At 45.2% G+C, this 26647-nt stretch overlaps 1 protein-coding gene across 1 annotated transcript in view; it reads left to right on the top strand.

Annotated features, from left to right (window-relative positions):
* Window positions 1-26647, top strand: part of NCOR1 (nuclear receptor corepressor 1) — a 143324-nt gene that overhangs the window by 107625 nt on the left and 9052 nt on the right. Inside the window, 18 exon segments of the mRNA XM_029210849.1 lie at window positions 3487-3607; window positions 3700-3801; window positions 4155-4255; window positions 6820-6988; window positions 7979-8119; window positions 9426-9509; window positions 10000-10256; window positions 10532-10892; window positions 12548-12775; window positions 14894-15103; window positions 15529-15678; window positions 16021-16128; window positions 18327-18492; window positions 18798-19288; window positions 21723-21851; window positions 22213-22370; window positions 22534-22757; window positions 25162-25308. Of these exon segments, the coding sequence (XP_029066682.1) occupies window positions 3487-3607; window positions 3700-3801; window positions 4155-4255; window positions 6820-6988; window positions 7979-8119; window positions 9426-9509; window positions 10000-10256; window positions 10532-10892; window positions 12548-12775; window positions 14894-15103; window positions 15529-15678; window positions 16021-16128; window positions 18327-18492; window positions 18798-19288; window positions 21723-21851; window positions 22213-22370; window positions 22534-22757; window positions 25162-25308 (3347 nt within the window).

The following is a 26647-nucleotide window of genomic DNA, read 5'->3' as shown; positions in this document are numbered from 1 at the left end:
TGTCAGCACTCTTTTTTATTTTAGTCATACTAGTAGGTATGTAGTATTCCACTGTGGTTTTATTCTGCATTTCCCTGGTAACAAATGATGTTGAGCGCTTTTCATACACTTATTGGCCATTTGTACATCTGATTGTGAAGTGACTGTCTTATTATCTGTTTTTACTGGACCTTTTAGTTATTAGGTTGCAGAAGTTCTTTATACATCACAGATGAAAATTCTGTTTTTTATATATATATATTTTTTTTTTCTCTTGTGTGTTTCGATGCGTAGAAGTTTTAAATTTTGATGGAAGTCCATATATATATTTTTCCCTCTTATGACTAGTTCTTTTTCTCTAAAAAATCATTGCCTGTTTCAAGCTTGTGGAGATTTTCTCCCAGGTTTTCTTCTGAAAGCTTTATAGTTTTGACTTTTATATTTAGGTCCACGTGAAACTGATTTCTGTGTACAGTGAGGCGAGGATGGGCCTCATCCATCCATGTGGATCTGCATTCCCATCACGTTGGTTGAAAAGTCTTTTCTCTCTCCCATTTGCATGTTTGGGTCTGTTTCTGGACTCTGTTCTGTCCCATTGACCTACTTGCCCATCCTTTCATCAGCACCAGTCTTGGTTACTGTGGTTTTTATAGTAAGTCTTAAGATCATGTCATATAAGTCCTGCAGTCATATAAATAAGATTGTTTTAGCTCTTCTGTGTCTCTTGTATTTCCATATAAGTTACATAATCAGTTTGTCAGTTCCTACAAAAAATTCTGCTGGGATTTTGGTTCGTATTGCATTAAATCTGTAGATTCTTAAGAAAATTGAGTCTTCTAATCCATGCACACATTCGTCTTTCCATTTATTTAGGTCTTTGATTTCTCTCAGCGGTATTTTGTAATTTTCACTGTAGAGATTTTATACATGTTTTGTTAATTTTGTTAATCGGTTAATTTGATTATTTATAATGTATTTTATGTTTTTATAAGTGATATTTTAAAAATTTTCCTTTTCTGGTTCTTTCTGGTGTATGAAAAAAGTTGATTTTTATATCTTGACCTTATCTCCTGTTACATTTACTTACTGTTTGTGACAGGGTTTTTTGGTTTTTTTGGGGGGGGGTGTATATTTCTTAGGACTTTTTCTGTATGTGTGTCGTCTACAAATAAAGACAGTTTTACTTCTTCCTTTCCAATCTTTATGCCTTTCCTTTTCCTTGTTTTATTAAACTGGTTAGGGTAGAACTTTTAGAACAATGTTGAATAGAAGTGGTGAAGAGATTATACTTTGCTTGTTGCCCATCTTAGGAGGGAGGCATTCAATATTTCACTCGTAGGTATGTTAACTACAGACTTTGCATAGGTGCCCTTCATCAGATTGATGATGTTTCTGTATATTCTTAGTTTGCTGAGAGGTTTTCTTTTTCTCCAATTCTTATACTTTTCAACTTCAGAATTTCTATGTGGTTCTGTTTTATGATTTCTTTCTCTTTGTTGATATTCTCTATATGATGAGACATCATTTTCATACTTTCCTTTAATTCTTTTTTTTTTTTTTTTTTTTGCGGTACGCGGGCCTCTCACTGTTGTGGCCTCTCCCGTTGCGGAGCACAGGCCCCGGACGCGCAGGCTCAGCGGCCATGGCTCACGGGCCCAGCCGCTCCGTGGCATGTGGGATCTTCCCGGACTGGGGCACGAACCCATGTCCCCTGCATCGGCAGGCGGACTCTCAACCACTGCGCCACCAGGGAAGCCCTCCTTTAATTCTTTATACATGGTTCCCTATAGTTCATTGAACTTATTTATAATAGCTGACTTAAAGTCTTTTCCTAACAAATCTAAAGCCCAGGGACAGTTTTTATTCACTGCTTTTTTTTTTTTTTTTTTACCCTCCTGTGTATGGATCATATGTTCCTGTTTCTTTGCATGTCTTGTAATTTTTGGTTGAAACACATAACATAATGTGGAACTCTGGAAATCAGATTCTCCTTTCTCCCTAGGATTTGTTGTTGTTTATTTGAACTAATTCAGTAAAGTCTGTATTCTTGTGTCATGTGTGGCCACTGAAGTCTCTATTTGCTTAATTAGTGGTCAGCTAGTTATTAGAGAGTTCAGTGCCCAGAAAGACGAAGTTCCCAAGTCTTTACTGAGGGCTCTGTGTGTATGTTGGGATATGCCTGCAGCGTTCAGCCAGGCAGCTGGCACTTCTGCCTTGGTCTTCACCTCCTGCTTCTCAGAGCCTTGAGGTCAGCCAGCGGTGAGAACTCATGGCCGCCTTATGTCTTCCCTGGCAGGTACACAGCCTTGCATGTGCACTTGGCCTTCTAGGTTCCTAGGAAGATGTTGGAGCTTTTCAAATCCCTTGTGAATATCTCTTTCCTTAGCTTTTCCTCTTAAGGTTTCTGTTTAGCCTGTTTTTTCTTTTCACCCTAGCTGTTCTCTCCTGCCTCAGCCAGTGGAGAGGTTAATCCATTGACTCTGATAGTTTTTGACAAGCCTGAACTTTCTTCCCCACCACAGTCAGGCCAGAAAAGACAGCTTTGCAAGTGGGTCTCTCAGAGAACCGTCAGACCAGTCTGATCATGACAGTTACCTGGGAATGATAACCCCATTCTTTCCCTTGTGCTGTCTGCTGGACTGTTGGTTTTCACCATGGTCGAGGGCTGTGGGTTCTCAAGGCTGAGACAGAGCTGGTGGGGGGTGGGGGGTGGGGGGTGTGGGAGGGGCAGCAGAGCAAGTCCAGGTGTCACAGAGCTCATGGTTCTTACCTGGGTTCTGCCATTTTTCTTGAATAAATGCTCCCAGATTTCTACAAGCCTTTGGTTAAAGCGTTGGAAAAGAGTTCTTAAAAGGCTGATTCTGGGCTTCCCTGGTGGCGCAGTGGTTGGGAGTCTGCCTGCCGGTGCGGGGGGTGCGGGTTCATGCCCCGGTTCGGGAGGATCCTGCATGCCACGGAGCGGCTGGGCCCGTGAGCCGTGGCCGCTGGGCCTGCGTGTCCGGAGCCTGTGCTCCGCGGCGGGAGAGGCCACAGCAGTGAGGGGCCCGCATACCGCAAAAAAAAAAAAAACAAAAAAAAAAAACGGCTGATTCTTAAAATTTTTGCTAGTTTTCTGGTTGCCTTTATGGAGGAGGGTTTTTGGAAGTCCTTACTCCACCATTTTCATTGGTGCTTCTATCCCATAGCATTTTTACGAGGGATAATGTTGTTAATAATAGTAGCTTACATTTTGCGTGTATGGTTAAGTGCTTTTATTTATGTAATTTGCAAGTAATGCATATTATCTTCATAAAATTTATGGTAATTTTGGAAGACATATCTTGCTCCCTTTAAAAACTTTAAAAATTTAACCAGTCTGTGTCAGGGATTTTCTTGCTTTATAAATACCTGTTCTTAATTTTGGTGGGGGGTGAGTGGTAAGTTTTATAAACAGAAACGTGTACCTTAAATATATAGTTGACCTTGTGAAAAGACAGTGTTATTCTAGTCCTTTAACATTATTTTTAGGGAACACCCGGCACTTACTTGCCTTCTCCTAATCAGGCCTCCTATGCTCCTGAGGCAGCGAAGCCCTCGGCGGGCTCCATCTCCCTGGGACTGCCGCGGCAGCAGGAGGCCGCCAAGCCAGGTCAGTGAGGAGGACGTGGCCGTCTCTGCCTTTGTAGCGTCACAGTCAGGGATTCAGCACTTGAGCTCACTTTCTCTTGCTTTGGTCCATAGCTACTGTGCCCTACATCAAGCAAGAAGAGTTTTCTCCCCGAAGCCAAAACTCACAACCTGAGGGTTTATTGGTCAGAGCCCAACATGAAGGAGTGGTCAGAGGTAAAATATGCTGTTTGGCAGAAATACTAAACTCTGGTCCCCAATAAATATATTAAAGGAAGTCATTAATGTGTTTTAATGATGACGGGCTCTTAAACTAGAGCCTTTAAATTCTAAATGTAAGTTTTCTTTCTGTATAAAAATGACTTTAAAACTTTGAAATTTCATATTTCTACAGTCCTTTTTAATAATTGCAAAATTATTTTAAAAGTACATTTCAGTAAAACAAAAACTATTCTTTTTGTGCTGCTGTTTCCTCTCTTCGAAGTAGGGGCTGATTTTGTTTGCTTGGTTTTTTGTTTTTTTTTGCAGGTGCAGGGGTGTGATTCGCTAATGATTTTGTTTTTATTCAGGTACCACAGGAGCCATTCAAGAAGGAAGTATAACTCGGGGAACTCCCTCCAGCAAACTTTCTGTGGAGAGCATCCCATCCCTCCGGGGCTCTATCACCCAGGTTAGTTGCGCTCATTCATGAGAAAACCAGAAGTGATGTCTCGAGCGTGTTGGCTGTTCCAGCAGTAGTTTTCTGACTATGTTGTTCGTTGTTCTGGGTTATGGAACGGGGTCTCAGTGATGATAAACCTCAGATCTATAAACTGCCTGCAGAGAGACAGTAATGTGATCATTTCGACCACAAGCCATATCATCTGTACTGTGGTTCATTTGAAAAGGTCGATTATTTGCAACTTGGCAGAAGAAGCAAGTTCTAATTGATGTAACTCTCACTGCCTTCCTGGCAAAGCTTTTACCGTGTGTTCAGCTTAAATAGGAATTGAGAGGAAAATCATTATAAATTGTTTGCTTGCTTTGCCCCTTCTGAGAAGGAAGGTCTGTAGTCTCAGGAAATATGGATGGTGTTGACAAAAACACCAGAAGTCAAGTATCTTCTTCTAATTTTAGGCTAAGGTGCCAATTTTGATTAATAAAAGGTCTTTCTTTTCCTCAGTTAGATGTAAATTTTAGTTTGAAATGTAAAACAGTCCTTAGCCTCTTCATTAATGTAGGTCTGGAAAAGGAAAATTCTATTTTGGGAATTCATTGTAAACAGAATCCTGTGCTTTCGTGCACGTGCCTGTCACGAGCTTTCTGTCCTGTTCCTCTTCCTTGACTTTTGTTTCTGTTCCCTAGGACAGTGGTGGTTAAAGTTTGTTCCGCAGAGCAGCAGCAGCAGTGTCACCTGGGAAGTTGTTAGACATATAAATGTTGAATCCCTGCCCTAGATTTCCTGAAGTCTCATCCATGGGGGCCGGGTCCCAGCAGTCTGTGTTCTCCAGCTCTCCAGGGAATTCTGCCCAGCACCCATTCGAGAGCCAGCCCTAGGACCCTGCTGACCGAGTGTAGTGTGCCCCAGAGGAGCAGCATCTCCTGGGAACTTGTTAGAATAACGCAGACATTTCAGTCCCTGCTCCAGACCTATGGAATCAGAATCTCCTTTTTTAAAAAAAATTTATTTATTTATTTATGGCTGCGTTGGGTCTTCGTTGCTGCGCATGGGCTTTCTCTGGTTGCGGTGCGCTGGCTGCTCTTCGTTGCGGTGTGTGGGCTTCTCACTGCAGTGGCTTCTCTTGTTGCGGAGCGTGGGCTCTAGGTGTGCAGGCTTCAGTCGTTGTGGCACGCGGGCTTCAGTCGTGGCACGCGGGCTTCAGTCGTTGTGGCACACGGGCTTCAGTAGTTGTGGCTCGTGGGCTCTAGAGTGCAGGCTCAGTAGTTGTGGCGCACGGGCTTAGTTGCTCTGCGGCATGTGGGATCTTCCTGGACCAGGGCTCAAACCCGTGTCCCCTGCCTTGGCTGTTGGATTCTTAACCACTGCGCCACCAGGGAAGTCCCAGAATCTCCATTTTAACAAGAGTCCAGTGATTTCTTTCTGAGACATGGTTATAGAGCATGTGGTGTGTAGCGATCTGGAAAGTTACACACTAACTTCTCAGATCTCTCCTTTCACATTTGACCAAAGTTATCCAGTCCCTTGATGTTAGTTTTCAGAATAAGCAAACACTTTAACATAAATAGAAGAAAGATAAATGGCCTATGCATCTTATTTTTCCTTCTTCATTTTCGCTCCAGTATCCAAACTGGATGTGGAATGAACTGGATCAAGTGAGGCTGGGCTTTGCCTGTCGATTTTCAAATCTGTCTGTCCGTGTGACATGAGCGCTTCCAAAGAGGGTGCGAGGGTTTCTGGGTGTTCACCACGGAGCTCACCTCTCGGCTGCACGAGCGGACACGTGGACCCCATCACTGTCCTGCAGGGTCACATGGGTTCAGAGTGGCCTCAGTGGAGTTTTGGGAACACTGAGTTTTGGAGTGTGTGTGGGCTGGGGCTGGGCCCCCGACTCTCCCATGCAACCTAGGCAGCTCACTTTGCAAAGTGTTCTACACTTTAGGTTCCATGAGTGCTTCCCTTGAAGGAAGGGTAACAGGAACCGTGGCCGTAGGCAGCCCAGAAGAGGACTAGTGATGGTGAAAACACGGATGATGTAACCTAAGCTGAGTCACAGCACAGCACGGGGGCATCTGAGTTTTCTGTCCCCTCTTATTGATGACCAGAGGTCTAACCCAGCAGACAGTATAGTAACTGAAAGCTCTTTTTCCCTCTTATCACAATATGAGAGAAGGTTGTGGTACTTTAATTTAAAACTTAATTCGTTGACTTATTTTTCTTAGAAATTTTGAAAAAGCTTTATTACATTTGCGTGATTTTAGGCCTTCAGACACATTTTGTTTCTGAGAGTTAAGTACCTTCGTAGAGGTCTGACTTTGAGGCGGGGAGGAAGGCTCATCAGCTCAGATACCTGTTAGCGTTTTAAGAAGTTTTGTACGGCAGGGTTCAGGGACCAAGGTACAGTGTTTCTTTACGTTTACAAAACGTGTGTCTGATTTCCCGTCATGTCCTGGCCTGTCTCATTTGAGGACATGGCTTGCTCTGACTCTCGGTGTGGCAGGTTACATTTTCTGAGCGTCTGTGTGTCCTGTAAAGTCAAGTGATGTTTGTGGTGCCTGTGTTTGAATTGATGACAGGGGACCCCGGCTCTGTCCCAGGCTGGCATACCAACTGAGGCTTTGGTGAAGGGACCCATTTCTAGACTGTCCATTGAAGAGAGCAGTCCTGAGAAAGGCCGAGAGGAAGCTGCATCCAAAGGCCATGTTATTTATGAAGGCAAAAGTGGACACATCTTATCTTACGATAGTAAGTATTGCATCTCCACACTGAAGCCAGTGTTGTAATGTGTGACTAAGGATATGGTTCTGGTTCCCTACACGCTTGCTTTGGAAAAGTTAGTTTTCCTTCCCTGAGCCCAAGTTTCCTCTCTGTAATGTAAAAAAAGGTTAATACTGGTACTTCTCGTGAAACTTTTGTGAAAAATTAACTGAAACAGTCAATGAAAAGTGATTAACAGTGCAGAGCCCATACTACGTGTGCCCTGAGTGGTAGCTAACATTGCCAGCTGTGGTCATTTGATTTAGCCTAGGAAAAGAATCTTTGTTTAACTTTAATAGAATCACTTTTATTTTAAAGGAGTACCTATTTTATGTGTTAAGAATTAAGGAGTAGATAATAGTCTGATAATCCTAGAAAGAGTATTGAATTTAAATGCTGCTTAAATATAACTATTTTAATGTCTGTCTGTATGTAAGCATTTATCTTTAGGTGTATCCTTAAGTTTCAGTTTTCAATTGCATGCTGTTCTGAGTAGTGAGATGAAATCTCACGCTTTCCCACCCAGGGTGTGAATCTCCCCTTTGCCCACTGTGTCCACACTGGCTCAGTCAACAGTGACTTTCGTGAACCGCAGTGCTGTGTTCAGTGACCCTTATCTGAGCTTTCAGATGTCAGGATCCCCTTCCAGCATTCTCATAGCCCGCTGTCCATAGTACCGGTTACTGTGTGTAACCACCTAGTAATTTATCTGTATCTGCCACTACTGCTGAGTTTCATGAGGGAAGGGACTTAATTTGTTAACCTAATCTGCAAGCCTGGTTTATGCCTGACACTCAATAAATATATTTGAGTGAATGAAAACATTTTTATAAATGACATGTGCACGGACGTATATAGTAGATTAAGACCAGTTTTTATATATATATTTTTTGTGAGATTATGAAATTAAGATAACTTATTTACCATACAATAGGCCTTGGGCTCTGTCTGAGCAATTCTTGTGCCTGTGTCCTGCAGATATTAAGAATGCCCGAGAAGGGACGAGGAGTCCGAGAACAGCTCATGAAATCAGTCTCAAAAGAAGCTATGAATCAGTGGAAGGAGCTCTAAAGCAAGGGTTGTCCATGAGGGAGTCTCCTGTGTCAGCACCGCTGGAGGGTGAGGTGTTGTTTCCAGAATGCTATTTAGATGCATTGAATTTCGTATAGTAAATTTCCATTGTTGAGTTAGGTTGTATTCAGTCTCTGTCGTTTCAACCTGAAATTTATATTTATATCAATATATAAATGAAACTCATATAAATATATTAATATATTACTAATGCATGTAATATGAAATATACAGGTAACATATTAACATGAAATTTATATTAATAAATGTTTAAACTTATGTTCATATCTACATATAAATCAAGTGGTATGTGACAGTGGAGGGAAGTAAAAATTAAACATAATTGGTCATACCGTAGGTAACTGTTAGAATGCTCATATAATTTGTAGATTATTTCTGTTTGAGTTAAGTGAGTTTAAAAATGTGAAATTCATCATGAGAACTTTGTTTTTATTGTGAGGCAGATAGATAGAGTGGTATAATGGACAGAGCAAAGACATCTATTTGAATCCTAACTTCACTCTTCCCTGGTGAATTTCTCTGTGTCCATTTCTTGCTCTGTAAATTAAGGGATTGTACCTACCATTGTGTGAGGATTAGAGACAGGTGTGCAGTCTTGTGCTGAGCATGTGACGTGCATCCATCAAATGATAGCTATGGTTTTGTTTTGTTAATGGCTCGCTTTCCTTAAATCTTAACCTACCTCAATTATTTTATTTTAATCTAGATAAAATACTAAAAACAGTGTAAGGACTCCTCAATCTTGAAGGCCTGTGAAATTTTCTAAGAGCTGGATTTTCTCTGTAGTTAAAAAAAAAAAAAAAAACTCACTTTTCTTTCCTTGATTCAGATTTGTTGGCAGTATAACATGAAACTTCTTAGGAGGTTATTTACATCTCTTTCATTTTGATTTGCATGTTTCATTTAATATATTTTACCTTTTTTTGAGGTATCCATCTTCCATGTTTTCCCCTTCTCACAGGTATATTTCAGAGCTAAACAATGATTTCCAATCCCCCTATATTTTCTCTCACCTCTATCAGAAAGCACTGGGTGTTTAGATTTAGCTTTGAAAGTGTTGTTCTTTACTTTTTGACTTATAATAGATGTCTTCTGTGGCCATTTTCTATTTAGGAAAATGTTTAAAAAGAAACGGGTGATGTCATGTTGGGTACTTCCAACTTTTGTTATTTTTTCCATGATATTCTTCTGAATAGTTTGCAAATCTAAAATGGTACCCCTTTCTCCATGGAGCTTTTATCAACAGTACACCCTCTAAGAACAGTGTGCGTTCTGTCAGTGAACTGACACCCGTGTTGTGTCTAACTCCGGAATTGCCTCCTTGTTTTGAAAGGGCTGATCTGCCGAGCATTACCCAGGGGGAGCCCTCACTCTGACCTCAAAGAAAGGACTGTGCTGTCTGGTTCCATAATGCAGGGTAAACATTTTGCTCATTTGCTTTTATTCATTACTGCCTCACTGGCAAAGTAGTTTGAAATTAATGTGCAGTGTGTGATATCTGAAAAAGATATCTGTTTTTCAAGATACGTTCCCTTTTGAAATATTAGATATTTAAATCCTGATTATAGCCCTTCTTCTCTGAGTTACATCGTGTACTGGGAGATGATAGTTGCCTAATCTTTGAATATAGAGACACCTTCATTATGTAAGAACAATTCTGTGATTGTGATGAGCGCTGTATTAAATCTTGAACAACACTGCCCCCCCCCAAAAGAATGGCTGATGAGTATTGATTTAAGGATCTTTTGTAAACCAAAAATTGATTAGAAACTGCAAGATGGCAAGGCATTCATTTTTTTATATTGCGGTAAATTCTGTGCAACAAAATTTACCATTTTAACAGTTTTTAAGTGTATAATTCAGTGGCATTAATTTAATAAGCATGTTTCTTGAATCCTTTTTTGAAGGCACACCAAGAGCGACAACTGAAAATTTTGAAGATGGCCTTAAGTACCCCAAACAGATTAAAAGGGAGAGTCCGCCCATACGAGCGTTTGAAGGTGCCATTACCAAAGGAAAACCTTACGATGGCATCACCACCATCAAAGAGATGGGGCGCTCCATCCATGAGATCCCACGGCAAGATGTTTTAACTCAGGAAAGCCAGAAAACCCCAGAAGTGGTACAGAGCACGAGGCCCATGGTCGAGGGCTCCATCTCCCAGGTAGCCATTCCGCTTCAGACTGCAGTGGGACCTAAGGATTATCAGTAGTTCTTATAAGCATTATAAGTGTCAGGTCTCTTGGAAGGAAACATGAAGGTTTGTGTCTGCTTTACCCTTAGTTGTTCTGGTGTGGGAGAGTGTGCAGCTTCAGCTCAGTGGACCTGTGATGGAGACCCACACAGACAGCAGCCGTCGTTGCCGCGAGCCCGACGTGGCCTGCGGTGGAGAAGCGGCTGAGCTGTGGCTGCCTGTGACGCCTGTCTCTTTCCCTGTAGGGCACACCCGTCAAGTCTGACAGCAGTTCAGGCCAATCCGCCATCAAGCACAACGTCAAGTCCTTGGTCGCGGGGCCTAGCAGACTGCCCCGTGGGCTGCCTCCACTGGAAATTAGGCCAGAGAGCATAAAAGCGGTCGAACGGGGAAAATACGAGGACGTGAAAGCAGGCGAGCCTGTGCGTTCCCGGCACACGTCGGTGGTAAGCTCTGGCCCCTCGGTTCTCAGGTCAACGCTTCACGAAGCCCCCAAAGCACAGCTGAGCCCGGGGATTTACGAGGACACCAGCGCACGGCGGACGCCGGGGAGTTACGCCAGCACTGCGCCCAGAGGCTCGCCCATGATGAGCAGAGCTCCCGATGGTGTGTTCCTCCCGTGTCCTTGTCTGACGTCTGTGTTGTGCTGCCCACCTCCGCCAGCAGCACGCAGCCCAGTGTTGGCTCCAGGTGGTCGAAAGCGCCGTCGGTTGTGCTTGATGCTAGGGCTCTGGAAGGCTGGCTGCCACATTAAAATAGGCATAATTGTAGGTGAAATGCCTAATGTTTTAACTAAATGCAGAGTGTGATGGAGTCCAGAAATGCTTGAGCAAGTAATGCTTAGAGTAGATTTTCAGCTAACCCGTGAGGTTTTCTGGAAGTCAGCCTGGACTCCTGGCTCCTGGGCGCCGTCTGCTGTGGGGCTGGGCTGCTCAGGGTGAATCAGGGTTCTGCTTGCTGCACTAACTTGGACCCGTTCCTCAGGTTTTCTGTGCCATAGTTTCCTCATCTGTGAATTGGCGCTGTAATACTAAGGCTTATTACCTCATTGGATTGTTCTGAAGGTAGAATGAGGTGACAGGTTTAAAGAACTTGGAAAGAACAGTGCCTCGTGTGTAGGAAGGACTCAGTTACTGTGCGCTGTGGCTACAGTTGGTACTGCTGTGAGCGCCACGACCCCACACCTCCTCGGGGTTTATGCTGCTGGCAGGTAGATCGGCGAACTGAGAGGCATGGTTTTTACCAGGTGGTCCCTGAAGCAATCCAAGGCCCTTAAACATGCTTCCACTTGGCATTTTTGGCTGTACTGCGGTAATCATTTATCGCTGGGCTTCTGTGCAGGGTCCTGGGCTGCACTCTGCGTGAAGGGTGTGGGCGGTGGGAGGGGCGGCACGGAGGGAGGAGGAGAGGAAGCGCCTGTTTGGGGGCATAGAGCGAGCCCAAACCTTGTTGGCTCTAGTTACGAAAGAGGAGAAGTGCCCTGCAGAGGGAAAGGCTCTACAAGTTAGAGCAAGTTGGGGTGTGAGGGGATGTACTAAACCAGCCTGATTTCTTGGTTTTGACAGGCAGGTTTGTGTGATCATAGCAAAGTTGACATTATCAAAATCTGAAGGATTGGGTGGTGCTGACGGTTGCACAACGTTGTGTGTGTATTACTGTCACTGAAGTGGACCCTTTGTAATGGCTAAAATTGAAAATTTTATGTTCCGTGTGTTTTACCACAATCATTAAAACGATAGAGGGTGGTGGCTGGTAGCACTGATGGGACGATCAAGCCTCTCTGGATACCGTCCTGTAGAAAAGAAGCAGCTGGGGCAGGGAGGAGACTGATGCTGGTAAGAAAGTCTCTGGACGTACAGAGTGAGGAAACACAGTGTAGCCTAGCAGGGGCTGGCAACGCAGGCGCGGAGAGTAGGCTGAGGTTTGATGCATGCAGGATCAAGAGAAATTAGAATACCAGGTTGCGGAGACAACGGAACAGTGTATAGTGGGGTTTAAAGAGGAGTGTCGAACGTCGTTTTCAGTCTTAACACTAGGTGGTAGACCCGGGCTGTGATCCAGAAGGGGGCAGTCTCCAAATCACAGAGGTGCCTGCCAGTTCTTCACATTTGCATATTCTGCAAGATTACTGTTACATGTTTAGTGGGAAGAGAAGATCAAAATACTATACGAATATGGTCTGTATTTGAGTGGTTGAGAAATAAACATTAACAACTTTGCTTAAGAATTTGTGGTGTTGGCCCCTTTATTTTTTCTTGCAGTTACGATTTCTTCTAGCAAGTCTACCAGTCATGAAAGGAAATCGACACTGACCCCTACCCAGAGGGAAAGCATCACAGCGAAGTCTCCAGTTCCTGGGGTAGACCCTGCAGTGAGCCACAGCCCTTTTGAGCCGCACCACAGGGGCGGTGCCCCAGGGGAGGTTTACCGGAGCCATCTGCCCACACATCTGGACCCAGCCATGCCGTTTCACCGGGCTCTGGATCCTGGTAAGCACCGTGTGTAGTAATAACTGAAAGCAAAGAAATAACATACCTGTGTGGCTTTCTAGACTTTCTGTTTATTAAGGTATAGTCCGCAGACAGTTGCATGGGTCATTAGTGTATATAGTTCAGTGAATTTTCACAAACTATACACCCCATGTAACCAGCTCTCAGATCAAGACACAAAATATTACCAGCACCCCTGAAAGAGCTAAAAATACTAGGTATGTGGAAAGCTCTCTTGTCTGATGGCATTTGGTTTAGCTGATTGGAAAAGTGGGTTAATGTGAAGAACTGTTTCTAAATGACACGTGCATACGTTATATGTTTCAATTTACAGCAGAGACATGCATTCACCAGTGTTCTGATCTCAGGTCAGGGGCCACTGATTAAACCTCACCACTGTCTTTCTTGTATAAATGATACATCTCCAGGTTTGGTTTTTTAAGTGAAGTTAGAATTTAAAGACACTTCAAAGCAATCTAAATACCGAATCCTTCTAGATTTTTTCCCAGTCTTTTAAAATTATCTAGTCCATACCTAATTCAGCTTCTATATTGAGTCTTTCCAAAGCAGTCAACTTAGTTTCTGGAGAAACCACTTTTTTTGTTCTTCTCTCATAGATTTACAGAGTTTTTCATTAAGTTACACAATTACAGTAGCAAGTACAGCTGGAAGGAACTTTTGAACAGACACCACTGACTTTGAGTAAACATGGCTTTGGTCAGTGTAGAAGCATGTAGGTTTTCTAGAGAGCAGCCTGCACTGGGCACGGTGATGCTAGGGGCACCGGGCAGTGGACTCTGCACAGGGAAAGGAGTCCCATCAGCAGGTTGGTGCAGAGTCTTTGCTGGGCTGTGATGATGTCAGTACCATCACGTTGTCGCTTGAGAACGTTCAGTTTCAGAGGAGCCCACACCTGGTTCTTCAGGGCCTATCTCCAGAACCAAGGCAGAAGTTCCCACTCACGCAGTCAGCTGACAGATTCAGCTGGGAGTTCTAGAGGAAGGGGACGCAGACACTCCCGAAAGCTTGTCGTTTGTTCTTCTAGGGAGAACATATATATATATATATATATATATATATATATATATATATATATATATATATGATAGTTGCTTCAAGCTCTCAGACAGAAGCACATGTTTTTACTTTAGTTCCTTCAAGCTCTCAGACAGAAGCACATGTTTTTACTTTCATGTAGTGTTTATCATAGTCCTTTATTTCACTTGCTTGCCATTGTTGAGCTTGAGCTGGATGATCAATGTTTTGAGGATAGAGGCATTATCTTCTTTTATTTCTTCCAGTTTTATTGGGATAGAATTGACGTACAGCACTAAGTTCCTTGTGTGTGTTCTGCTCATTTACCACACCTCCGGCTTCCTAGCATCCGTGTCACGCTCTAACCTAGGGTTAGAACAGCTACAACCTCTGGCCAGATCCTGCTGCTGCCTGTTTGTGCAAATAAAGTTTTATTAGAACACAGCCACACCTGCCTGTTTATATTTTGTCTGGCTGCTCTCACACTGTAATGGCAGAGTTGAGTTGGTACGACGGAATGGTCCACAGAGCCTCAAATGCTGACCACCTGGCCCTTTGCTGGCTAATCTCTGCTTTAAACAGACACGCTAATTAAATGCTTGTAGACTAATCATTCTTACCCCCAGAAAAGTAAAGTTACTATCTGTTACAAAGTGTTTTCACACATATTTCCATTTAGTTGTATTAGATGATCGGTACTATAAAAAATTATTTTCAGACACAGCTTTTGGAGACTTCAGGTGAAAAATCTAATAAAGTTCCATGTCAAAGATTGAAAATGAAACTACTGGAGAATTTTTTTTAGCTGCTGTTCTAGTGGTAAAAAGGTTCATACTCTTGTTTTGTCTAGTCTGTCTTCCCCCTTTCCGTTACGTCTGACATTAGAATATTTATATTCACGTTGCTGGTATGTCAAGGTCTAAAAGGAATCCACCCAAATCCTGTATTCCCCCGACTCCCGGCCCCACGGCAGCTAGAAGTTGATTGTGCACGTAGCTCAGCAGGTGGCTTCTTCCTTATTTTTTCTGCGGGTGGCGTTTGGCAGATGAGCCCGCCCAGACTAACTACGCCTGTCCCCCCCAGCAGCTGCCGCTTACCTGTTCCAGAGGCAGCTGTCCCCACCCCCAGGCTACCCAAGTCAGTACCAGCTCTACGCGATGGAGAACACGCGGCAGACCATCCTCAACGACTACATCACCTCGCAGCAGATGCAAGTGGGCCTGCGCCCGGACGTGGCCAGAGGGCTGTCCCCCCGCGAGCAGCAGCTGGGTCTTCCGTACCCAGCAACCAGGGGTGTGTGCCTTTGCAGACTCGAGCACGTGCGCCCAGGGTGTCCTAGGCACTCTGATAAATGCTCGGTGGGTGGACGATGGAAAGAAAGAAAAGGCCATTCCTTCTCTCCATAGCCATTAGCCCAGGAAGGCCAACAAAGTGATCCATCGGGATGGGCTGTTTTGGCAACACTGATATATTGAAACCAGACCAGTGTGCGCGGGCTTTGAAGCCATGGTCTCACCAGTCTCCCTCCCTCTTTCCTCTCTCCACGTCTTTGGGTGCTGGTGTGGGGTGCAGTACTTCATACCCTTCTCTAGATGGAGATGGTCTTACTGTTTGCAAATTGTCATTGGGTTTTAGAGATAAAATTAAAAAGCCAGGTATAGTTCTGTATCTTTAGAATAACAAATAAAACATAATTTTGTTGTATTTCTTTTGAATAGGAATCATTGACCTGACCAATATGCCCCCAGCAATTTTAGTGCCTCATCCAGGGGGAACAAGCACTCCCCCCATGGACAGAATCACTTACATTCCTGGAACACAGGTCACCTTCCCTCCGCGGCCGTACAACTCTGCATCCATGTCTCCAGGTGGGTCTGCGCTCACCCCTTGCTGGTGTGAGCAACGTGCTCATGTGCTGGCAGCAGAGCCCTTGGAGGTGTTTGGGTTCCTTTTCCTGCATTTGGTCTGCAGTTTTCCATTTAATATTAGTTATCGTTCCTCTGCGCCGTCTGTCCCTAGATACTCGGGAGGGATCTTGGGAGCTTGTGTTACGCTCCGAAGTCACTCGAGACTCTTAATAAAACACACTTCCTACAGCTCAGCTTTGGAACTTCCTGAAAATCTTTCAGCCACTTGAGAGTGTAAAGCTTGTTTGACGCACCTGTACGTTGACGTTTTGTCCTCAAGTTGCAGGTTTGTGTGTTTTCCAGGACACTCAACACACCTCGCGGCTGCGGCAAACGCTGAAAGAGAGCGGGAGCGGGAGAAGGAGCGGGAGCGCCTCACCGCAGCCCCCTCGGACCTCTGCCTGCGGCCAGGTGGGTGGGAGGCCTCGTGCTCGTGTGGCAGCGGGTGCCGGGGCGACCTCGCAACCGAGAGTTACCAGGCAGAAGGCGGTGGTGGCGCTTAAGTGGAGGTGCTGTGCGGGCTGGAGTGGCGCAGAGGGAGTGGAGTTTCCACGATGACGGTGTCGTGGGCATTTGGCTTCAGCAGTTGGGTCTGCAGAGACTGGGCACAGGGCTCACTGAAGCCCAAAGTCGCCCGGGCGAAGGCTCACAGGAGACCAGTGAAGATGGGTGTCTTGTGGAGCTGGCGGTGAAGGAAGAGTGGACAGCATGGTTAGCAGGCTGTGTGACGGTGTGAATTACGGTCCAGTGCAGGAGGCAGGTGGCGTGATCAGAGGGGCATTTGCACGGGAGCAGCTTGAGATGGGTTAAAACCCAGGAGGCGGGTGTGGGCTGGTGCCAGGAGGACAGTGAGACCATGTGTGTCGTCCCTGTGTCTCCTGAGATAGGTTGACACTGGGAATGGCCAGAAAGGAGGTGCTTGGATGAATATTGTTAAGGTGAATCAAAAGGACCTCACAATAACGGGATAATGGGGGTTGAGGAAGAGGTGGGAAACAAGATTGGTCTGCACTTCAGATAGAGCTGGATTAGTTGAAAGCAAAGTGATAGTGATTGTTTTGGCCGTAGCTAATCTGACGTGTCTTTGGAAGATGTGTTCTTATCCGTGGCGTAGTTGTCATTTTATATTCTGTGAACTCAAACCATTGGTCATGTCCATGTGGTCAGATACTCAGAGCAGTACTAAGGAGAACAGACGGCACGGAGATGGTGACTGACAGTGGAGAGTCTGGCTTGAACAAGATATCGGGGGGCAGGTATGCACGGAGGAGCAGGTCTGTCCCGAGATGTTTCTGGGAGGGCTGCTAGAGGTGGGGCCAGAGAGGGCCAGAGACCCGCCTGAGAGGTTGGTGCGGAACCAGAGGGTGTCACATTCCCGTGGCCACAGCCAACAGACCCCCTGGACTGAGGAGGGGGCCGAGGCCAGCGGTCACCTCCGACTTCCTCATACCATTCCTGGGGCTTTACCTCCAACAAGTCAATGGTTGCAAAGCCAGGTACGTTTAGATGTAACCTGTTGTCTGTATATAATTCAAAGAATCACTAAGTGTGTGACCATAGGAGATGCTTTAATGAATCATGAGGTAGCACCATAATATTGATTATATGTTGATTGTATAGAAACCACGGGAATTGATTTAATTAAAGAAAGCCAAGTAGAACTCATACATAATTTTTTTAGGAACTGTATCTTAAAAATGCTTGTGATCCCACTGATGAATAACATGCATATTTAAGTCAGTAAAGTACCATTTTCCTCTATCAGACATTTGAAAGGTCGATAAATATCCTGTGTTGAGGTGTGTGAAGAAACACTGATTCTTACACATTGTCAATGGCAGTGTAAATAGGGATAGCTTCTTCAGAGATGTAAAAACGGAAATAGTAACCCCACTTCTAGGAATGTGCCCTGCAGGGCACTTAGTACCGGTGTGAGGTCAGAAGGGAGAAAATTGCTCAGAAGGCTGTGCTAGGCACCTGCTCTGAAGTGAAGACAGGGGTGTTTGCTAGAGCTGCTGGCTCAAGTGGGAAAGTCAGGATGAGGCCGAGAACCCCAGGAGGTGGGGGGGAGGGTGAAGAGGGGGAACCTGAGACCCTGTGAGTGAAGGAGTTTTGCTGTGGAAGAGCCTCGGCCAAGCGGAGGGAGCTGCAGAGCTGCGGGTGGGCGGGCAGTCTCAGGCCCTGCTGCAGCGGATGTGCATTATTTGCATTATGATACTTAGTTGTTGCAAACTTGATTTTGGAAATGAGAAACACGCCAGAGTTTGAGGAAAAATCTGAGAAACGAACTTATCTGAGTTGTATTAGTGCTTCATTATTGGTGTTATTTTTATTTCTCTTTGGATTCAAGATAGAAACTTGTCACCAAAATGGAAATGACAGTAAATGGTAGCTGATGATTTTGTTTCAAGTTACCAGTGTGGTTTTATTGCATCTTTATTGGAAAACTCTTACAGAATTTATTTCTAGAAAGGCCAGAAAGCAGAGTAGCAAGTTTCTTCCCTTGTTTTCCTTTCTCCTATTTAGGAATATTAGGAAGGCAGCGATTCCCCAGTGATGCCGTCCTGCCTCTTCCTTATGGCTTGTTTCTTTGTCCCTCTGCCCTGCAGGCTCAGAACAGCCCGGCCGGCCCAGCAGCCACGGCTATGTTCGCTCCCCGTCTCCTTCAGTCAGAGCTCAGGAGACCCTGCTGCAGCAGAGACCCAGCGTTTTCCAGGGAACCAACGGAACCAGCGTGATCACACCTTTGGACCCGAGCGCACAGCTACGGATCATGTAGGTCTCTGTGTACACTTGGATCAGAAATCCCTGTCTTCTGCACACACGCCTTTAAATCTGTGACTGCAGTAGTCTAAGGAGGGTGATGTTTCCTCCTGCTGCGCACTCTGTTTGTTGCAGTCCGTCCGTCCCCCCCCCCGCCCGCCCTGCCCCACCACACACACACACACACACACACACACGCACACACGCGCACACGCGCACACACACACACACACACACCCCTCCCTCCCTTCCTCCCCCACCCCCTGCCCCCGGGAGAGTCTCCCCTTCACAGACTTCCGGTTTGGTTTTATTTTCAGGCCGCTGCCTGCTGGGGGCCCTTCCATCAGCCAGGGCCTGCCGGCCTCCCGTTACAATACTGCTGCGGACGCCCTGGCTGCTCTTGTGGACGCCGCAGCGTCTGCTCCCCAGATGGACGTGTCCAAAACAAAAGAGAGTAAGCATGAAGCTGCCAGGTTAGAAGACAATTTGAGGAGCAGGTCAGCAGCAGTTAGTGAGCAGCAGCTAGAGCAGAAAAGCCTGGAGGCGGAGAAGAGACCCGGTCAGTGTCTGTACACTTCTTCAGCCCTGCCGAGTGGCAAGCCCCAGCCTCATTCTGCAGTAGTTTACTCTGAGGCTGGGAAAGAGAAAGGGCCTCCTCCAAAATCCAGATATGAGGAAGAGCTAAGGACCCGAGGGAAGACTACCATTACCGCAGCTAACTTCATAGACGTGATCATCACCCGGCAAATTGCCTCGGACAAGGATGCAAGGGAACGTGGCTCCCAGAGTTCAGACTCTTCCGGTAGCTGTATGTATCTCAACCCGACCTCGCACTGTGGTACCGAGTACGGAATTACTTGATTCTTTAGGGAAAGCAGAACCATACGGTGTAAAGAAATTCTAATCTTGGCAGTAAATGTAATGGAAAGGTTTTGTGGGTTAGTGGTGCAAAGTGTCTCTTCTGTTATGACTCTTTAAATATCAGAGTGTCTTAAGTGTACCTGTCAAGGTGTTTTCCATGAGAAGCCATGCCCTTTGTGGAGATAAGGTTGGAAGGGAGATAGAGGCGGAGTTCACTAACATCTTCAGGCTCTGGAAGGTGATGGATGTGTCATCAAGCGCAGCGCTACCGAGGCCTCACTCCTCAAGAAACGTTTCCTAGGATGTGATTCAGTATTTAGGCCGATACCCCAAAGCCTCTAGTGTTCTTTTTCTAAGATACAGATTTTTTAAAAAGCGGGACCACTTTGTTGGTAATTATTATTATTGGTAATTGGCATTTCTCACCAGTTGGATTTTGACCAAGTCTGGTTAGTCACTTTGATATCTACCCTGTTAAGTGTAAGAATTCACAAATCTACAGTAAAATGCTAGAAAAGTTACTTTAAATTTATTTTTAACTACAGCCTAAATTCTATATAGAATTCCTGAAGGAACAGGCCAGTATTTAAACGAGTATCCATTAATACTGAAGTAATTTAACCATACGTAGTAACCTCTCATTTCCAGTAATGAACTGAGTAGAGTCGGAGACAATGACCTGTGGGCCCTGTGCACCAGCATGCAACGCATTGTTCTGTTTAGTTTAGTTAGTTCCACGCCTAGTCGTAACCTATTTGGGTAAATAACCCCATTGCTGAGGTTTTTGGAGACAAGTGGGGGTGGGGGGCAGCTTGGTAGCCTGTTGTGTAAATGAAAGACATCCTTTAGCCTGGACTGTGAAAATCAGCCCAATAGGTATTATCCACGCAGAAAATTTGGAAGATCCCTAGTTCTATGACTAGGCCTTTTGGAGGGAAGTCACCAGCACACATCTGGTGACCCAACCTGGGGCCTGTCGAATGCTCGCTAATCACCCGACAACACTTCTTTTCAGTTCGCGTCACAGAACGTCTGAGAGCAGAGAGTCTGGCTGCTTTTCTGAGTGTTTATCTTTTCATCACTGAGTCAGTTCCTTGCGTGAAGCCCACAGGCTCTTCACAGTTACCAGCGTGCCCTCCGGTTTTTCCTCTCCAGAGCCTCCCCACCCCCTCCTCAGGCATCAAGAACAGTGTGCTCCAGAGTAGCGCCAGGCCTCCCGTGGCCGTGCACTGGATGTGGGGAGCAGATTAGAAGGGTGCTGGCACACGAACAGTGATGAATACCCACTGCAAAGTAGGATCAATTACTTTGAATATAGTGACTTATTTTAGTTCTCCAAAGATAATTTCCACCCCAGTTAACAGGTTTCTGTCCTGAGCATACTAGACCCAGGTTACTGCAGCTTCCGTAGCCTGGTGGGGGGCAGGAGAGGGCTGTTGAGATGAGGTTGGAGGAGTGGGTGGTGGTCTAGTAGCAGAGTTCATTCCCACCTTCTGCCTGTGTTCAGGACCCATCACCGCCTGACCAAGCTTGCTGCTCTGGCCAGGGTCATACACCCTTTGGGCCTCTGACCGTTTCCTCAGGTGCTTCAGTGCACCCAAAGGTGCACACAGCGCTCGCGAGTCAGAAGGTTCCTGAGCAGGAGGTCACAGCCCCCCGACGCCCCCGTTCTCGGCTCTCAGGCCATGGCAGGACTGAGAAAAGTACCTGGACCCCTACTGCGTAGACCCCCGGTTTCCTTGGGAACCGCATTGTAGAAGGGCCCTTCCCTGGCATGTGCATCCTCCCTTTCTCCTAACCCAGCGGAGTGACTTTGCTTCCCTGCAGACATTCCCTACCATTTGTTTATCTTCACAGTGTAACGTGGTGCTAAAAAGTGGGAGAAATTTTTGTCAGCAGTACTCAGTGACTTGGGAAAATCATTATGTGATGTTACTTAATCTACAGCTTTAAAGTCGTCCTGGTAAAGAAGAGCTGACTGTCCCACAGAATGGAAACGACTGGAAACAGTGGACTGTTGACATCTACTCTCTCATTGGTTTAATCCCTTCTGATGAGTTTCCTGGTGATTTTCTCTTCCAGCCCCCAGGAGAACGTCAAGCTCTGTTTCTGTTCTGCCTCACCTAAAGGTCTTAGAGCCCACAGACTTTCAGGAAACTCCGTACCCTGCCAGGATTAGGAGTCCGAGGAAGCGCCTACTGACCTTTGACACCATGCATTGACCTTGTTGTGGTTTTTTTTTTTGTTTTCCATTGACCTGAGGTGCCATTGAACATTTCTCAGAGTAAAAACCGAAAATTTGCAAATAGGTTTGAAGAGCTTGGACTTCCGAGTCTTTTTTTAGGATTAGTTTTAAAATAGATTCTTTTCTTTTCTTCAAGTATCTTCTCACCGGTATGAAACACCTGGCGATGCCATTGAGGTGATAAGCCCTGCCAGCTCCCCCGCGCCGCCCCCCGAGAGGCTGCAGGCCTACCAGCCGGAGGTCGTGAAGGCGAGCCAGGCAGAAAGTGGGTCTTTGCGTGTTTTCACACTTCCTTCTCCTTGCCTGTCCAGAGCACGTTAAGAAATAGCTCGTTTTGTTTGAGAGTAATCTTGTATGAGTCTAGAAACATGTAAAACTTTTAAAACTGCTCTAATGGAAAACAGTTTTTAAGCCATTATTGATGACTTTTTTGTGTATATTTTAATGATAACAGTTGATATTAGTTTTGGTTGCTAGTCTTCTGATTTCTCTCAGTGAATAAATATTTTTTCTTCAAAATTAAGATACGAATTCCCTTCCATGTGTTTCTCTGCGTTATGTTTAATCTTTGCTCATGAGTGAAAGGCGGGCATCCCTGGAGTAAGACATCTGTCTGTCCCCGTTAGACGAAGCCTGCAGGCAGTACGAAGGACCGCTGCACCACTATCGGCCGCAGCCGGAGTCGCCCTCCCCGCAGCCGCCGCCGCCCCCATCGTCACAGGCCGAGGGGGTGGGGCAGGTGCCCAGGACACACCGACTCATCACACTTGCTGATCACATCTGTGTAAGTTTCTCACTCTTCTTACTAGTTTTTTTTTTTTTTTTAAAGAAAGATCATGTAGGAGGCACATTTCACGTAGAATCACAAAGTTGTCTAGATTTTTTACGCTACACTTTCTTGAAAGTACTCAATGGCTCTAACTAATTCCTTCTTCTCTCACGCACAGCAAATTATCACGCAAGATTTTGCTAGAAATCAAGTTCCGTCACAGCCTCCCCAGCAGCCTCCCACTTCTACATTCCAAAATTCACCGTCTGCTTTGGTGTCTACACCCGTGAGGACTAAAACATCAAACCGTTATAGCCCAGAATCCCAGTCTCAGTCTCTTCACCATCAAAGACCAGGTTCAAGGGTCTCTCCAGAAAATCTTGTGGACAAATCCAGGGGAAGGTATGGTCTTTATTTTAAGCCATATGTAAATTTCCCAACAGTAAAACAGTTTGTATCTCCAAGTTAGGAGATTCATTTCTTATACCTAAAGTTATTTTACCTTCATTCCCTGGAAACTGTAAATGAGGGTTTTTCCTCTGTATATTATTCTTGGAATGTCTACTGGGCAGTTTGGTCCTATACCTTTTTGTTATGTATTCACAAGTTGATTGCTCTACTCTGTGGGTTTGCAAAGACAGGAAGAATGTGTGGTTTGGTGGTAATGTTGGGACACTTGGCCTGGTTCTTCAGAATCCTAAGAGTGTTCAGATGTTTAGGAAGCTGACATTAAACAATGAAAGTGAGGCCAAGAGAGGCACCACGAGAGGAAACACGTTTATATGCAGGGCCGCTTGGTACAGAGCATGTCTTCTCCCCCAGTGCTCTGCATTTGGAAGTTTAAAAAATGGACGCAGGGCTGTTCATTCAAGGTAGTAGACTAACTGTTGGGGCATGTGAGTTGATATAGAGCAGCATGAACGTTCATGAAGTTCATAAAAATACTGAGAACAAGACTGGGGTGTCAGGTCAGAGATTCTGCAAAGATCTGGAAGACACACAGCGGGGTAGATGACCCAGAGCAGCGGAAGCCACAATTCAGTTTGCAGCAGAGGTGGTTCTCCAGTCTGCCTTCCGACCCCCCAAGTTAGCAGAGAACATAGGGAGGAAAAATAACTTATTTAAGAAGCTGAATGTGCTCATTTGGGGAAAAAAAACAACTTTATTGTGGGACTTTTTGAACACAGAGAAGTAGAGAGGACAGAGTAAGATTAGCTACCGTGCATCATCGCCCACCTTCAAGATCGTCAGCACAGGACCAGTTTGTTTCATTTCATCCCCACTTGCCCTACCCTCAGACCGCGTTGTTTTGAAACAAATCTCAAATGACATAATCATTTCAAGAAGCGGGATGATCTTAAGGATAAGATGAAAACCCATTCTCTTTTAACAAAGACCAAAAAAACAAAGAAGAGAACTTGTTATCAAAGAAGAACAGAAAGCTATAGCAGAGTCATTCATGGTACATTCTTGATACGAAGTACTACATAGATTTTGAGCAGTTAATGGCATTTTTGAAAAAATCCTTTTGACTTTTTCACTTGTAATTTCTGCATCACTACACCTGTACATTTTTTTTTTTTTTTTTTTGCGGAATGCGGGCCTCTCACTGCTGTGGCCTCTCCTGCTGCGGAGCACAGGCTCCGGACGCGCAGGGTCAGCGGCCATGGCTCACGGGCCCAGCTGCTCTGCGGCATGTGGGATCTTCTCGGGCCAGGGCACGAACCCGTGTCCCCTGCATCAGCAGGTGGACTCCCAACCACTGCGCCACCAGGGAAGCCCTACACCTGTACATTTGAATGAGGAACGTTACATTTCTTTCATTGGTTTTACAGTTTAAAATGTTTACAAAATCCATAGTGTTGTAAAACACCATTAACTGATTTTTCAGTCAATGAGCAAAACACAGAGGAGTTTTTCTAGAGTTTAGAACAGAATGTAAATGCTGTAAATCACATAAAGATGGCTGAGTATGCTACGTGTATAGTTAAAATAGACAAACTACAGATTAAAATAAAATGGGCAACAACATAGAGAAGGTAGTCAAGCTCTTCATCTTTCATGGAAGGAAACTGATAAGGTACTGTTTCAAGTTCTGATACATCAAGAAAGGTATAAGATTGATTATTTAGATGATTTAGAGGTGCCCACCGAAGAACTAAAAGAAAAATGGTCAAAAATGGCCACTTCTAAGAATTGGATGGGATGAGATTGGGGAAAGAAATGACAAATAATACATATATAATTATACTTATCTATAATAGTAATAAAAGCAGATATTAAAGGTCACAGATGGCTTTTAATATGTACAGTTACTAAACCAAAAACTTTTTTGGGCCCAAACAGTGTTTATCTCACACCATCCTCACAACATGGCGTCCAGAGGAAGAATGTTAAGTTGCAGGTGGCAGTGTGGCGCCCAAGTCCTTTGTCTTTTAACTTAATGGGGAAGCAACCTGGTAGGTCCTGGCTCGAAATCAGCAACAAGACCCTGGAGGGCTCAGCGGAGTAGCTGGCCAGGGGCACGAGGGGTCCGGTGCTGGGCAGTGACCTCCCCACAAAGCCTGGGCTGCGGCCCGTCCCCGGCACCGTCTGTCATGCGACTCCGTGTGCCTGGACGAAGCAACAGTAACAGACTTTTTCAAAATAACTAGGTACAGAGTGAGTATACGAGGCCACTTTTTCCTTATACGTATTGCCAACTTTTGGTCCTTGAAATGACTGAAGTAACAAGGTAACCAGTTCCTGTTCAGGGTAAGCCGCAGGTGAGCCCTGGGAAGACTGTCTAATGTTTTGTATGTTCCAGTATCAGGCCTGGAAAGTCCCCAGAGAGGAGTCACGTCTCTAGCGAGCCCTACGAGCCCATCTCCCCACCCCAGGTTCCGGTCGTGCACGAGAAACAGGACAGCGTGCTGCTCCTGGCCCAGCGCGGAGCCGAGCCCGCAGAGCAGAGGTGCCTGTGTGCGCGCTGCATGCCTTTCGTTTTCCTGAAGTCAGTGCGTTTTTCCTCTTCCGGGTCATGTGTCGGGCGGATCGTTTTGTTTCTGTTTTCCTAGTGACCTAATGCCAGTGGATTTTAATGAAAAAATTGTAATATTTAAATAGGTCATAGAACATAATTGTTCATTATTCTTCTTGAAGTCAAGTCGTCCTAGATCTTATTTTTAAAATCTTTCTGTGTGGTTGCTGAACCCCACTTGAGTGCTTGCCGGGCACCCGGCGTCTGGGCTGTGAGTGGAAGGGGGTCACAGTGAGCCCCTGGGCTGGGCTGCTTGCCATGTGTTCTCTTCGCAGTTTCTGACCCTAACCCAACCCTAGGAATTACTGGATTCTTATTCCCATTTGGTTTTTTAGACGCCTTTGACTTGGCCCCTGCCTGGTCCACTTGCACCAGAGATCTGTCTAGAACTCAAGTGGACTCCAGCACTTGCTTGGTCACGAGCGTGGCATGGAATCTCTCTGTGGGCAGGCTCACACTCCTCACCCCACTTGCTGCCGCTCCACCCTCACGCTTCCCTCCTTGAGCCCCGAGTTCCCTCACCTGAACTCGTGCTGCTTTCTTGGTGTGGAACACCCTCCCCTGATGCTCTGATTTGCTGGTGATCAAATAAAGTGAGAGGGAGTCCAGCTTTAGACCAAGGTCTGCTTCACTCCAAACCGTTAGTGCATTTCTTAACAGTGTGTCATAGTCATTTACTTACTTGTATATATTAATAGGCCACCAAATAGGGGCTGGTACCTTTCAAGGAAATGAGGACGAAATCCATTTTTGGAAAGGGAATGATGTTAAATTTAATTATACGTTTACATGTCTCCCCTAAGCTTGTGAGTTTTCTGAGGACGGAGACCACGTCTTAGTCATTCTTCTTTGTCTTCCTTGGATACAGTAGGTGTTCTCATGTTTGAGTGATGGACCAGATTAAATTATCAGCACCTTTCCATATGTTCTCTGTTACCGTCTCTGGCACTAGTTAGATCCTGGTAGTCCTGCACTGGTAGAGGAAACTTGTTTTTCTAAATGTGTTAGTATAGGAAGCTGCCAATGAAATATGAAAGGAAGTCTTTATGCTAAACTCAGCTCAACTGGTCACAGGCTTGAAAAGATTCTAATAAATAGGTAATTTTTTCTACATTGTAGCTATTCTGTTCAAGTCTAATTGTTGCTTAGGTGTGAGTGCTTGCTATTTTATAGGCAGGTGTGCTAGTAGTTACAATTTTATTGTGCTTCAAAGTAATTCTGCTAGTAAAATAGTTCCCAGCTTACATAGTAACCCTAAATATATCAGTGCCTG

The sequence above is a fragment of the Monodon monoceros genome, unplaced genomic scaffold, assembly GCF_005190385.1.
Source record: "Monodon monoceros isolate NGI ecotype Baffin Bay Population unplaced genomic scaffold, NGI_Narwhal_1 Super_Scaffold_9, whole genome shotgun sequence".
Classification (NCBI taxonomy): domain Eukaryota; kingdom Metazoa; phylum Chordata; class Mammalia; order Artiodactyla; family Monodontidae; genus Monodon; species Monodon monoceros.
Note: the sequence above shows the minus strand (reverse complement) of the source record. Positions and strands in the feature narration are given on the sequence as shown.